The 15,076-nt window shown below is 34.5% G+C and overlaps 1 protein-coding gene across 2 annotated transcripts in view; it reads right to left on the bottom strand.

Annotated features, from left to right (window-relative positions):
- The window catches only part of LOC129230066 (actin-related protein 2/3 complex subunit 1A-A-like), a 43,017-nt gene that overhangs the window by 26,642 nt on the left and 1,299 nt on the right, over positions 1 to 15,076 (bottom strand). For both annotated transcript variants that reach the window (XM_054864458.1, XM_054864466.1), the window contains exon 2: positions 5,650 to 5,745. In XM_054864458.1, coding sequence (XP_054720433.1) covers positions 5,650 to 5,716 — 67 coding nt within the window. In that variant the 5' untranslated portion in view covers positions 5,717 to 5,745. The remainder of the gene's footprint in view (positions 1 to 5,649; positions 5,746 to 15,076) is intronic.

Here is a 15,076-nt window from a genome sequence, read left to right as displayed (position 1 = left end):
AAAATTTTAATTTTGAAAAATTTCCGAGGTAGTGAGATTCCCGGAATCTTACCCCTTCCCAAAACGTCATCAAAAGATTGCTTACAATTGTGAAATTATGATTTCAATTTTGAAAAGTTTCTGCAGAAGCGCTTCCGAACCTTCCCATCCCTATCATTAAAAACCAAATTTTGTTGAAACGATTTCAGGTTCGAAATATTCCGAGGAGAGAGCCACTTAACTCTTCTCATCCTTACCTCTCGAAGATCTTCTAAAACTGCAATTTTGGCAATTGAACTGCTGAAAATTTCCTATGGAGAATTCTCCAATCCCATTCCTTTTCTCCTAAGGTAAACAAAAATGACCTACAATTACATATTTTGGATGAAATATGTTTGGGGGATGATACCAGACTCCATCCTGTTCCCTTCAACAAAAGTTGCTTGCCGACCGAATGGTGTAGTGGTTTGGCGTTAGCATCCGACGCCAGAAGACGCAGGTTCAAACCTGACTCCAATCAGTGGATTTTCAAACTGCAGAAAAAATTAGACAGCGCCAGAGTCCTATGATTATGCGCCATGTAAAAGATCCCTCGATTATTCGTTCGGCAAAAGTACTTCACTCTAGGAAAAATAAAATTCCTATCTCAGTTTCTCATCGTAAGAGCCCAGGAACAACCATCTGATAAGGAAACTGGATGTCGATATTCTCGTGGCAATGGCATCTGCCGATAGCGGTGCCACATGAAAGAATGGATGCTATCTTGGGTATCGCACTAGGTCTACAAAAGGTAAAGCTTTTAACGCAGCCCCATTAGAGTAGAATAAAAAAAAAGACATAGCTTGCTAACAAACAGTGGCGGCTCATGGGAGGGGTCAGAGGGAGCCCGGGCTCCCTCACTTTTTTCAGACAATAATCTATAACTTTTTATTTATTATCCTTTTTTTTGTGTGTACTTGAAATTTTTTAAAAAAAATGAATTGTATCATATTTTTCTGCATATAATCTGCGAATTATCCATTAAAAAATTAGTGAGGTGCAGATTATACGCTGCCATGAATTATCTGTGCGTTTTTCTCCTTCCAACTTTTTTTTAGCAAGCTCTAAAAATATTCAATGACATGTCTATAGGAGGTATAAAATATAGTGCTAAATCATATTATTAAAAAATTATAGTAACTTACGTAATAAAAAAAGAAAAAATTATCAAAAATAATACAAGAATAACTTTCAATTCAAAAAAAATGTTTGAAATGTTTTCAAGATGCAGAATCAGTTTTCTTTCCTTTTTTTTTGGGGGGGGGGGGGGAGAGTTCATTGTAGGAGCTTTATGTTGCAATGTGCCCCTACCTGATCTAGCTGATCTGTGGCTGCTCTTAGGGTGCGATTGCAAGTGATACAAAAAATTCCCTGATATCAGTGGAAACTCCCCGATTTTTCCCAGAAAACAAAGCTTCCCCGAGAATTCCCTGATTTGTCGGCAGCATAGCTTTTTTCTTAAACAAAATCAAGTTGTTGGTGGTGGGGTGGCATATTAATGCTACATTTTAAATTTTTCACTGTTAAAGCTATCAGTCATACTTTTCAAAAATTTAATTATCAAAAAAAAAAGATTCTCTACTGCATATTTCAAGAAAAGTGAGAGGGCAGTTCTCAAAAGGTGGGAACAAAAAAGTTAACTTTGAGCAATTTCAAAAATTTTCAAATTTGACATCAATTTTGCTTTTATTCTATAGTATGCATACCTAGAACACAATATATGAACATGAAAAGACAGCAGGTATTTGAAAAATTGTTAATTAGCAAATTAAATCAGCAATCTGTAGGTAACAGATTTTGGACATTGTTGTCCTGTAGGTAACGGATCTTGGACATCATCTTAATGCAGGGGCGCCGACTTGCAAAAATCATTGGGGGGGCTGGCCCAGTCATCACCGGGAGTTTAGGGGGTTATGTAATCCCATGGAGGTTCCCCCCCCCCAAATAAGGTCGATTGTTGTGCCTTGAAAATGCCAATTTACATATTTTCTGGTGTGTATAATTTAAAAAACAAACAGTATGTGGCATGGCGTTTTCAAAATAAAACAATCCAAAAATTGGTATACAAATTTTTCTGGTTCAACTAGATCATGTCACTTGTCTTAGTAAGAGACATTTTTTTGTTCTATTTTATGGGGAGTCATGCAGTGCCGTAGCTAGGCATGGAAAAGGTAGGGCGCTTGACTTGCATTGAAGGGCACTGCCAGAGACGCCGACTTAAAAAATATCGGGGGAAAGGGGGCATGCCGCAGGAAATTTTCTAAATTTGAGATGAAAAATAGTGAGTTTTAAAGTTTTTTTAAAATCATATAATCAACATTAGAATCTCGAAAACTCGACAAGCCCGACACATATTTTTTGGCTTCGAAAAACGAAAGAAATAAATACAAACACACACAGTATTTTTGTAAAAAGGAAATTTAATTTACGCATGCTTTTTAAGACCAGTTGTTTTTACATTAGTGACATCGGCTAACATATTCAAGTGTAAACGCAGTCTTTCAATGTCTAGGTCATTTTTGAAAAACTCAGTTGATTTTTCAAATGTTCTCTTCTCTTTCACCTCTGTTTAATAAAAGCAAGCACTCTTGTTTAACTGCAATGACCTGTGTGCGTCCAGTTGATGTAAATCGCCCAATAATGCAAAATTGCACCATTTTACAAACCTCAATGTATATTGCCTTGTAGTACAGTCAACTCCCGTCTTACGCGAGGGATGCATTCCAAGACCTCTCGCGTTGGTCGAATTTTCGCGTTGTGGAAAAGGGTATGCGTAAAATTTTTTATAAACGTACCCAATTATTTTAGACACTTGTAAACACCCCCTCAAACTGTTAAAAACCATCTCTTAACTAACTACATTACTGTCTCTTACATAAAGAACTGAATGTTTACTTGTATTTAAAAAAAACCGTTTTATTCAACATAAAATACTGCTACGATGTACAAAATCAATGATTAATGGGAAAGAAAGAAAAAATAAACCGGTATACGGTAGACACAGTATATAGTAAGAAAAGCAAATGCATCTTTAGTTGTACTGTACTGTCGATCAATTAATGATATTCGTACACAATACATGAGCAGTTTCCATTTTCATAAATTTTTGCAAGACACTACTCGGTGAATTTTTACGGATTTCCTTTTCTTGACTTGTAATTGTATGTACGAAAGAATCACTCATACCTAATTCTCGTGCTACCTTCAACGCATTTTTTAGTTGACCATCAGCTTTTCAAGAAGCTCTAGCTTTTCTTTAATTGTCATGAAACTTTCTCTTTTTATCTTCACAAACTTTAGATGAAACAGCGCTCTTAGGTGTCATTATATTTCATTAACTTTCGCATTTAAAATGAAAAGGGAACTTCAACTCTCAGCGATGGTAAAAGGATAAAGATACATTCATGACAAAAAATTTTTTAGTAACCAATAACAAAGCTAATACGAACACACCACGATTCCCTTCCGAGAATTTTCGTGTTGCGGTGAGGAATTCGCGTTAGGTCTGAATACTGGAGAAAAAATCGTGTTATAGCTATTTCGCATAAGTAGCGCGAGTCAAATGTTTTCTTTTGGGATTTTGAAAGTGTGCGGTGAGCTGCCTTCATTGTTTTCATACTTCTTTGGTACACGTCGATTCCGAGGAAGGGAAGGATCATCATTTTGTGAAGGTTTTCTTTTAAACACGATTCCCAAGAGTATTCAAAACTATCACGCCTCCCATTTTATATACAAATCAAACTCTCATATATTCCAGATCAGCAACACTTAGGTGAGCGCGCCGCAGCGCTGCCCACCGGCAACAGACTTGACCAGTAAGTTCGCGCACTGGGACAAATTTTTACAGTACTCGCAGCACTGTAACACTATCATCATTCGCACCACTCGTTTTCAGTTAACCTGCTTACACAACCGTAATAATTATTTGTTTTAACTCATTACTGAATATATTTTACAAGGTAAACTATCTTCAAACAAGGAAAATAAAAGATAAATTTATGAGTTTAGAAAGCATAATGTAACTTATGATTTTCTTGATTTATTGGGGGGGCTCTGCCCCCTCAAAAATATTTTTGAGGGGGCTCGGGCCCCCTCAAGCCCCATGGAGTCGGCGCCACTGTCTTAATGTAAGTTTCACCATTTTTGACAATTGTTAATCTGATTTTTAAGTTTTCCAATGAAAATTTTATTTACTACTTTTTGAATTTTGCAATTTAATAATAAAGAGGATATTAATCAAATACTTGAATGGCTTTACATACTGCTCTTTACATATAATGATAAATAAAGTTAAATATAAGTTTTGGAATGATTTTGAAAAAGTTGATGAAAGGTAAAAAAAAAGCTTCAAATTAAAAATAATACAAATGTAAAAAGTGACATCAGTTTTAAAAATGAATATATTTTTTAAATGTCATAACAATTAAAACGATGTCTAAAAATAATTATTGAAAAAAGAAATTCGTATTTCTATTTGGAGATCGTTAAATTATGTTTCGAAAAGAAAGAGAAAAAAAAAATTCTAAACTAATAAAAGCGGGGGAAAAAAAATTGCTAGCGCAGGTGATAAAGTCGCCAAAACTGGTGCAGCTGACGAAAAACTACATTTGTCAAACTGGAATTCCCCTCTGGTAACCTTTAGCTTATGGTACACTGTGTTGTCGCCAACGGAGTTTGCTTGGCAATTTTAGCGCAAAATGGCTTTCATTCGATCATAACCAGTCATGTTTCTACTGTAATTTATGTATTGTTCAATGTGTAACGTATTAATTATGCAAAATACCAATGGATTAAAGAAGATAACATTATAATAACCTTTTTTATTGAGGTTAGAAGACAGTGGATGATCAAAAATTATGAATAAACGGACAGAATTATCGGCGTCAAGATCATAACGCGATTTGGACATCTCACATGTATGTTAAAGAAAAATCATTTTTCTTCTAAGATACTGCATAAAAGCTTATGAAAACACTTTTAAACAATTGAAAATTGATTCTCAGGATCGATAAATACCTTTAAAACGAAAACATCATATACTTAGTTCTCAAATAATAACATTGTAAAGATCGTAACTTTTGGACATACATCAAATTTCAAACTTATTTTCTAAAATCGTTTACAAAGTAAATAATCTGTCTTTACTTTTGTTATTTGTATAAAATATTAACAAAAAATTATTCAGTGTAAGATTCATACTTTTAATTTTTTTTTGAAACATATGGAAATAATAAAAAAAAATTTTTTTTTAATGGTACATTTGCTCAGTTAACGTTTTGGTATGTCCAAAATTGTGCCTTTTAGCAAAGAAAATATTTTTTTAAGGGCATTTGAAGAGCAATTTTTCCATAATTTATGTCAATTCTTGTCTCTATACAGTATTATAATTTAACTCAAAAATTTTTGAGTTAATTAAAATGAAAGTTATTTGGTGTTGAAGCTTCAAAGTTGAGGTCTGTGTTTGCTCCCACCTTTTGAGAACTGCCCGAGAAAGGTGACTAAAAGTAACCAAAATTTCAGAAGGTGACAAACAGTGAGAAAGGTGACAGCCTCCTCAGCCTGAAACATTTAATGTAGTCAACTTGGGTATCGTTAAATTTAAATTATACTATACTTTGAAAATATACTTACGAGTCCTGTCATTGTTCCATGCATGACAGGTTATAGGATCAACACCAAAATTATGAATTTCCGTCATCAGGACAACTCTCTGTTAAGGATTTAGTCCTATGTTTAATAGAATAAAATAAAGAAGTAAATAAATTACAAAAATAAATCAATTTCACAAACAAAGAAAAATTTATTCTATCCACAAATTTAGAAATGAGTGCAAAAATCTCTTTTTCTGCAAGTAGCCTACAGTTTGAATTTTTAAAAATTCGTAAATATTTACACAATACCTTAGTTACAGCATCAGTCATTTTAATGAAATCAATAGGTACATCAAATAAGTTACAGCCAGAGTGTTATAGTAAAAACAAACACTTTCTCTTTTTACATCATTATAACTTCATTACAAACATCTAACAGACATATAATTTATTGAAAAGGGTTTCAAAGTAGAGCTACGAGGTTGGTAAATGAACTCATTTCATTGTGCAAAGTTTTCAACTGCTTTTGTACATAGTAAATGGACTTTCTAATTTATGATTCCAGGCTTAGAATGCTTAATATGTATGCTATATAGTCTTGAGAAAGAGAGTAGAAGGGATATGATCCAGTTGTTTAATTTTATTAAAATGGAAGATATTTTTAAGATTGTTACTTGCAATGGACTGGATCGTTTTAAAAGGGCTCTTAACCTTCATTAGGGATTGACAAATTGAGTAAGACCAGCCTAGTTGGGCCCAGAGCCTGTTGCTTATCTTCATTGTTGTATCTATACGTCCTACGAGTTAGTAGTAAACTGTCGTTAGGTGTATTTTGCAACCATAATTTTCTATTCCACTCCTAGTTTTCCAAAAAATAAGCACCAAATTTCATGATTAAAATTTTGGACCACATTTAAACTTTCTTTCCACAACTCATAGCTATTACAACCTGCAATTGATGTGAAGGAATAATAGGAACATTTCTTCTATTTAGAAATATATGCTTTTACTTTTCTATGTAATATTTTTCTGTTGTAATTTCATACATGTTTAACTAGTCAAAAATGGCACTTATAATTTTCACTTTTGAAAAACTTCATGGCGCCAATAATTTAAATTTTTATTTCTAATATTGATATACTTGTCCAAGAACATTAATAAATATTATACAATACAACAGGGATACATTTGCCCAGATCGTCTATGTGTCTTATGTAGTGATGTGGATTGGGTAAATACCCAGCGGGTAGGTAAATATTTTTTGGGTATTTACCCAAGGCCTGGGTTTATTTTTATATAAAATGCCCAAAAACTGGGAATTTTATATAAAAATAAAAAAGGCAAAAAGTGAATGGGATTTTTTTTTTAAATCCAAATATGAAATAATTAGTAAAAATGATACATACATATGTATTACACAGTTTATAATATTTTTTATTGAAAGACTTGATGAAACTATGAAAGAAACATATCGTGAATCTATCTTTTCAATGTCCTGATTGGAGAAGTATAAGCAATTCAATGATGAACTTCAGGATTTCAAAATCACAATCTAGGTTAGTCATATCCAGAATGAAAAAAAAAGAAAAAAAAAAAAGGAAGCTCGAGGGATGTTTGGACGAATAAACTGAGGAGTTATTAAGACTATGATGTTATTTATTTATTTTATTGCTGTTTTAGTGATAATGTGGCAAAGATAGAAATAGTTTTCACATTAATAAGCAAAAAAAAAAAAAAAAAAAAAAATCAAAATATTGTTTTCTGTTGCCTTGCTCATTTGCATTTGCTCTCAGGTACTTCATGATGAAAATTTATTCAAACTATTTTTAATACACGCAATTAGTGATTTAGTGTGAGAAGGTAAATATTTTTTTGGGTATTTATCTGAAGACAGGGTAAATCCCCTAGTAATTGCAAATTTTGAAAAAAAAAAAAAATAGGTGGTATCAAAAGGTGATGATTTTCCTTTTAAAACATAAACTGTAAAATGAAAGATTAAAAATTTATACATTATAATTTTTTTTAACCCGAGATTGCTCACGCAACCAAAACGAACGGGAGTGCTCGCGTAGGGTATCTCATACCCAAGAAGTTTTTTTTTAGTATTTTTGAGTTCAATTTTTTTTTTAAAGAGGTTGAAAATGCAAATAAGAGAAAAGAGTATAATTATAGAAGACTTTCTTAAAAGACTTGTTTTCAATTTCTACATTTTTTTGCAACTGCATGCCATACGGTCCATGCAATTTTTTTTGTCACATTTTTCACACACAAATTTGTTTTTTGTCTTTCATATTGGGGCTTTCAGTACAGCTTTTGTACTTTGACTTTGCTTTTTTAGCAGGGGATACAATGTCTTACCTAGATCCTAGTTTTAATTTTAAGTCTCTTGGAAGCATTGCGTAATCTTTCAGGGGTCTGTCCAGGATTTTTCACAGGATCCGTTTTTTGTGAAAAATTAAATAATTTTGTGAAGAATGAATAAATTTTGTGAAAAATCAAATAATTTCGCAAAAAAAAAAAAAATTTTTTTTTGTTAAAACGAAATTTTATAATTTAGAGATGGCACAACTGCATCAATTAAACTTAAAGTTGAGTGTTTTCCTCTTCTATGTCGAGAATATCATTCTGGAGTGTTTTTCTGATATTTGGCGGGGGGGGGGGGGGGGGGGGCATCGCTCTCTCAAGTATCAATATTTATCTACCATTCTACATTATGTTAAATTATACTACAAATATTTCTGTCCAGTATTTAAAATAATTGTAATAAAAAATAAATAAAATTCAGAATAGGGTTCAGCATTTAACTTTGTGACCCAAGACACTCTTAAAAAGCACAGAATTTCTTTTAAAACTGATAAATTCTGTGATTTTAACAAAAATAAAAAGTTATTTTAATTGTTTACCTCTTAACAAAGCGTAATAAAAATCAAAAATTCGAAAAATCGGATTCTGATAGCGGATGCAAAGAAATCGCAATTCTCAAAGTGTCTCAAAAATATAAAAACGACTTGTAAAAGAAATATTTTTGATAAAATTATTTTAAAATTGCATTTTAGAGTCCTATAATAAACATCTTTCATTAACATCTGTGGACACAGTTGAAGCAAAAAAACTAAATAAATAAAATAAAATAAACCATCTATTCAGCATTTTAATTTTTGACTCATAACAGAAAATGGAATTTTGCTTTAAATACTTGAAATGAGAGTTCTAACAGAAATAAAGAGACTTTTCATTATTTGCATCCTAATAAAGCGAAGTTAGCTCGAAAAAAGAACAAAATATGATTCTCAAATCGGATGTTAAAAGATTGCATTTTTCAAAATGTAGACATCTAAAGAAAAAAAAACTGTAATTAAAAGTTTATTTAAAATTAATCATCCTTGTTAGCATCGAAAAATCAAAACCCATATAATTTTCTCCCAAAATAACAATTAAACATCACACTGCACCATAAAACGCAAATATTGACAAGCTAGTAAAATTATGAGAATATTTTCTAATCAAGTCTTTATTAAGATTCAACACCAGACGCTAAGTGGTGATAATTTTGAAGTTGGTAACCCTATCTAGCGGAAGCGATCATATTTTTTCCCCACCCTTACTATCCTTTTGCAGTTCTAAGTTCATTTCGCAGATATATATTATTATTGTTTATTAAATCATGAGGGGGAGAAAGGTGCTTACCAATCCCTAGTAAAAATGACCGGCTTCTGCTACCTTAGAAAAAAGCCGGTACCGCCTTCAGCCGTCTTGCTGCAAGTCGGTACCGCCTTCAGCCGTCTTGCTGCAAGCCAGTACCGCCTTCAGCCGTCTTGCTGCAAGCCAGTACCGCCTTCAGCCGTCTTGCTGCAAGCCGGTACTGCCTTCAGCCGTCTTGCTGCAAGCCAGTACCTCCTTCAGCCGTCTTGCTGCAAGACGGTACTGCCTTCAGCTTGAAGCTGGTACCGTCTTTAACCACCTAACTTGAAGACTGTCAAAGGCAGTACTAGCTTCAGGCAAGATGGTTCTATCACCTTTACAGCCTTTGACTATCTTGATCAAAGCCGGTATCAACTTTCACCCCAATTGGTGAAGGCTGACATTGCTCAATACCACTTTGTACCAAAGAGGAAAATCTACATTTAAGTACGGATGACAATTTGAAAGATCAAGCAAGCAATACTAATTTGGTTAATGATACAAAAAAAAAAAAAAAAAATTCCATTCGGTGCCATCAAATCAGACAAAATATTGAAATAGTTGTCAAAAGGCACCCGGCAACTAAACTTTGATTGCATACTTTTTATGATATTATACATGCAGAATATTGATAGCGATAACATTAAAATTTTTGTTCATATAACTTATTTGTTTTTTCACTATTCTGCAAACATAATAATAAAATATTATTTACTAAACTAATAAGATGCCAATTATAAGTAATGGATAAAAAATAAAATTACTTTTTTTTCCCAAAATAAACAAAAAAGTGTCAGATTGTGATTGTCTAGTTCCTTTTGGGTAGGATTTTTTTTTAAAGCATTTTCTAAAGAAGGGATGTTATCACATTTTCGATACCTGAAATTGAAATCACTCACTGTGTTTATAAAGTTAGTAATATATTTCATCGAAGAGGTTCATGATATGTAATCATATAAGCAGTTTATGAAGCCATTAAAGTAAGACTCTAAATGCTAAAAAATTTGTAAATGTGTCAACATGTGCAACAGGAAAAATTAACTGACTATCGATGTCAACTGCACTTAATGTGGTTCAAATAATGATTTTTTGGCATGCATTCATGTTCCTAATTTAACACAGCATTTAGAAAAAGACAAAACACTGAGAAAACAAATTATGCATCAAATATGATAGTGCAGTGAAGGGCTACAAGACCAAACGGAGGCTTTTTAGCATTTGAACACTTTTATTTATATTTTAAAACAATGTAAATTATTATAGGACAAAAGTAAATCAAAAAAACATTTAGTTTTAATTTTTAAATGTTATTAGTGCAGTATGATTTTCACAGCTCTCTTTACAGGGCTGCTTGTTGTCTACAAACGAGCCGAGCAACTATGAAGAGCAAACGTAAACGAACAAATTCGTTAATAAATAAACTGATGCCATTTAAGTTTTTCTTGAGTTAAAAAATGGCGAAAGAAATAAAAACTTTTGCAACATTTTATTTTGTGTTCAAACTTAAATCTATTCTTACTTAAATTTTAATTATTTTCCATGAAAATCATTAGCATTTCTTTGAAACAATTTTGTTGAAGAGCCTTAAAAAGTTAAAATTTATAGATTTGTGGTGATGTATCCACACTCTCCCAAGTATTCGTACTCCTTCAGGTAATTGACTACTTCTACTTCTTCCACAAAAATAGAATGTTGTGTCTACGGCATGCCGGCATGGAGACTTGAATTTCCAACTTGTGAGAGTCACAGAACGGCTTGTTTTAACTGTATCGTTATCGAACATTGTAAAGTTATTTTTTTAGCTAGTGTTTATTCAATCTCTTCACACCCATATCCCTACAATGGGGAACAGGCATGGTAGCTAAATAATATAGACGCACGCCGTTCGCGGATACATTTGATGCTGTGCAGTTACGTTTGCGGTCTATAAATATATATGCGAGATATATATGCTCACAAGCACACAGATACAAGCGTTATGACAAAACTCGTTGAAATGGATTCGGTCAAAATATATGTTTGGTTGCCTACCAATATGCTCGGGTAAATACATACATATAGACTTTGTGGAAAAAAGCCCAAATTCAATTAGAGGTAATTAAAGACAAAATTTATGTTGAAATTTCAGTGATAATTTTTCACGACAGCAATACTGCTTTTCTTTCTATGAGGAAGTAAAAGTGGCTACTCCTTATGTCATCAGAAAAGGGTAAAAAATTAATTTGGAAGAATTTTCCACGTAACCCGAGGTGGAATGAGCCTCAATTACCTTGGATCTTCGAGCTCTATTGCACATAAAGAAGGTCTGTTCAGCAGTGTCTACTCACCATTCATTTGAAGTCGACACACACACTCGGGACAGGATTGATCTGAGGAAGGCATGCTCTACTGAGATGGCGAAACAAAAAATCTCGAAGGGGCAGAACAACCAAAAGGCCCTGCTTGGGGCCAACGGGGTTCCCCCCATGACCGCGGCGTCCCTTCCCCTTCACGCCGGCAGTGATTCCAGCCAAGACATGAGGAAGAATGATGACTTGCAAAGTCATTGCTCGTTTACATCAGCATACTCCGACAATGAGATGGAAGACTACCCAACACTCGAAGCCACATGCAAGGATTTAGGCATTGTATGGTCAGGAATAGGTGACGCTATTAACAAGTCATGATATGCAATTTTTGAAGCAAAACAAAAACTCGCTTAAAACAAAAACTCGTAACTGCAGGAAAAGGGATAGACAAAGTTTCTTACGACGAAATCTCCAAAAGAGATGCGGTACTACTGAAGAGAGTCATGTTCAGACACGGCCACTGCATAACCCAGAAAATATTACTACAACAGCACCAGGAGGCAGAGATCCTGCTCAAGAAGGTCGCCCATTTAGAAGAGGAAAATAAGATCCTTCACTAAAAGCTGAGCGGTGCTTCTAGCCAAAAGAAAAGAAAACCAGTCGTGCTTATCAACGCTGCCAATCCTAAGACTGTTATCGAGGAAATCAAGAAAAAGAACAGTGAAGAGGATTTTCATCAGGGAGGAGGATCATTACCCCCTATTCCGAAAATGGCCAAGTTGAAGTGGAGAACTACGCTAAAGATCATGCTATCGACTTCCACACCCCAACCATCGGCTATATCCCTCCAACCCGTGTCTAGTTAAAGGACTACCATCTGACATTGACCAGGGGGATATCAAATCTGCATTCCGGCAACTTCAGCAAGACTTGATTCATGTACTCCAATTCATCAACCGGAAAGGCCCTCTCCCCATCTTCTGCCTACATCTCAGGAAACTCGAAAGCAGAGAAGAGGAAATTTTTTTTACGAAAAGAATTAAAGTCGGGGATTTCATCACCCACCTGGAGAAGCTGCATCCCCGTCGTGGCCCACTCCATTGTTTCCCTTGCCAAAGGTAGGGGCACTGCTCCTACACCTACATCACGGAATGGTGCATCTTCTGCGCCGGCCCTCACCGACTGCAAGACTGCCCCAATAAAGTAAAAGGTCCCTTCTGCACCAACTGCGGATTGGCTCATCCCGCCAGAACTATCGACTGCCCTTGGCGACCCCCCCCCCCCAGATGAAGATGCGCTCCAGCCTGACTTCTGTACACAAACCTTGGGAAGAAAAGCTCCCCTATCCCTACGAATGACTTGGTACTGACGCAGCTTGGCTGCTCCCTTCGGGCGCTTGACTCGCTCCTCCTGTGAGAAATGCTCACTAATTTACTGCCCCGTTCGCGGGGACGCAACGTAGCTTTGGCGTTTTACGTTATACAAAGAGACTTACTTCCTTCAGTTTCGGGGTAAAAGAGCTCGGCTCTGTAGGCCCCCAATAAATTCAAAGACTGACCAACCGACCAGCAGTGTCTAAATCTGTCTTGTTAATATTTTTCCGACCGTTGTTAGAAGGTCCTGAAATAACTGTTGCATATTCCTGTTGGCTTACAACAGCAAGCTAAACTCTTTAGTGTTTTCATTATTGGTATAAAAGTAATATTAATCTGATTACTTTGAAATTGTATTTATTGTATTCTTTAAACTTAATATAAATATTTTCTTTTTACATTCTTTTTAAAATTAAAGTATATTTTCCCCCAATTAGGGGAACTAAGTGTCCTGTTTGCATTTAGTTGTTGCTTTTTAATCTATTGTTGCTAAATGTCACAATGCTGTATGTAATCTCAGAATTGTATGAGATTACCCTAAGCACCACCTTGTTTTTTATTATGATATTTGGGATTATATAACCGTACTGCATTTGAATCCATCTTCTTCAAATCTTAAAATACAATAGCAAAAATCATATACTTAAGCAGAGTAAAATAGGAATTGTTTTGTGAGATGCGTTAAAACTGTAACCTTTTGTGTTATTTGCATAATAAGCTTTATCCTTGTCATTAGTATAATAAGCTGGCGGTTTTTGGGCAGGCGGTAGCAGTTGGTTAATGCCGGCTTTCATTGCCTTAGCCGGCTGAAGCCGGTCTCTACCGTCTTGGTCTTAAGACGGTTAAAGCTGGTCATTACCATCTGAGATAAAGACGGTCAAAGCCGGCATTGACCGTCTTTTGCCGCCTGTCCAAAAACCGCCTTTAAGGCGGTAAAAGCTGGTCATTTTCACTAGGGATGCCTTTTCAGAAAAGTTTACAACAACACTGCTGCTAATTAGCTGCGATAAAACAAACAAACAACCATTATATTTATTTGGCAGTAGCAATTATTTATCGCTTGCAGGAGCATCACAAGAGTGCAGAATTTTTTCTTTCAAAATTAGCCGATTTTATATAAGCTGATCCCTTTAATTTGACTTCAAAAAAGGTTCCAAAAATTATCGGTTTATACACAGAAATATGCGTTATTTTGCTTTCAGATTTGCTCTTTCAATAAACAATTTGTGAAAGATCCGATCTTGTTCATCAGAATTTTGTGAAGGGTCCGTTTTGTTTGATCGGGATTTTGTGAAAGGTCCGTTTTGGTTGATCGGATTTTTGTGAAGGGTCCGTTAACGGACCCAAATATCCTCTGGCCAGACCCCTGGCTTTAGTTCAGAACTGTAGCAGAAATACTCACGCAGGGTATGATACACCTGTAGAAGTCAATTCCAAAGAAACTAATTTTAAAATGTCCCCATCGTTTCTACTCCTTCAAGGTTATGACCTATGGGTCAGCTACTCAAGGAATCGTTCACTTCCAAAAAAAAAAAAGTGGGGAGAAATTTGATTAAAAGCGAAGATGTGGGTATGTCATACCCTGCGCAAGCAATCTCGGATTAATTAAAGGCTTAATGAAAACTAAGGCTTTATGAAAAAATGAGATGCAGAATATGCCTGAACACTTGAACTAGGCTTGGAGGAAATTTCTGCAAAAGATATAAATAAATAGTAATAATAAATTGAACGACATTTCGTTACATTTTGATGTCATGCAGGGACATATTACTGGGTTAAAAAAGACTAAGACCTTAAAAAATTGATGTTTGTTTTTTTTCCCCCTAACCAGTTAAGCCTTTTACTTTTTGTAGCTTTTTATATCTGAAATTTGGCTATCAACATTGATTAGGCATATCCAACACATTTAATGTAAATATCATATTAGATTCCTAAGTTGTTTCACAAAATAATTCTTTAAATATGTGATCAAAATACAATTTTTGGGCAAAAATTTGTTTTGTATAGGATTGCTTACATACATAGTGGGATACATACAGAAAAGTATTTTAGTTGAATATAAATTTTTGAAATAAATACCCGGGTATATACCCTGGGTATTTACCCCTAAAAATATAATACCCGG

Source organism: Uloborus diversus, chromosome 1 (assembly GCF_026930045.1).
Source record: "Uloborus diversus isolate 005 chromosome 1, Udiv.v.3.1, whole genome shotgun sequence".
Lineage (NCBI taxonomy): Eukaryota > Metazoa > Arthropoda > Arachnida > Araneae > Uloboridae > Uloborus > Uloborus diversus.
Note: the sequence above shows the minus strand (reverse complement) of the source record. Positions and strands in the feature narration are given on the sequence as shown.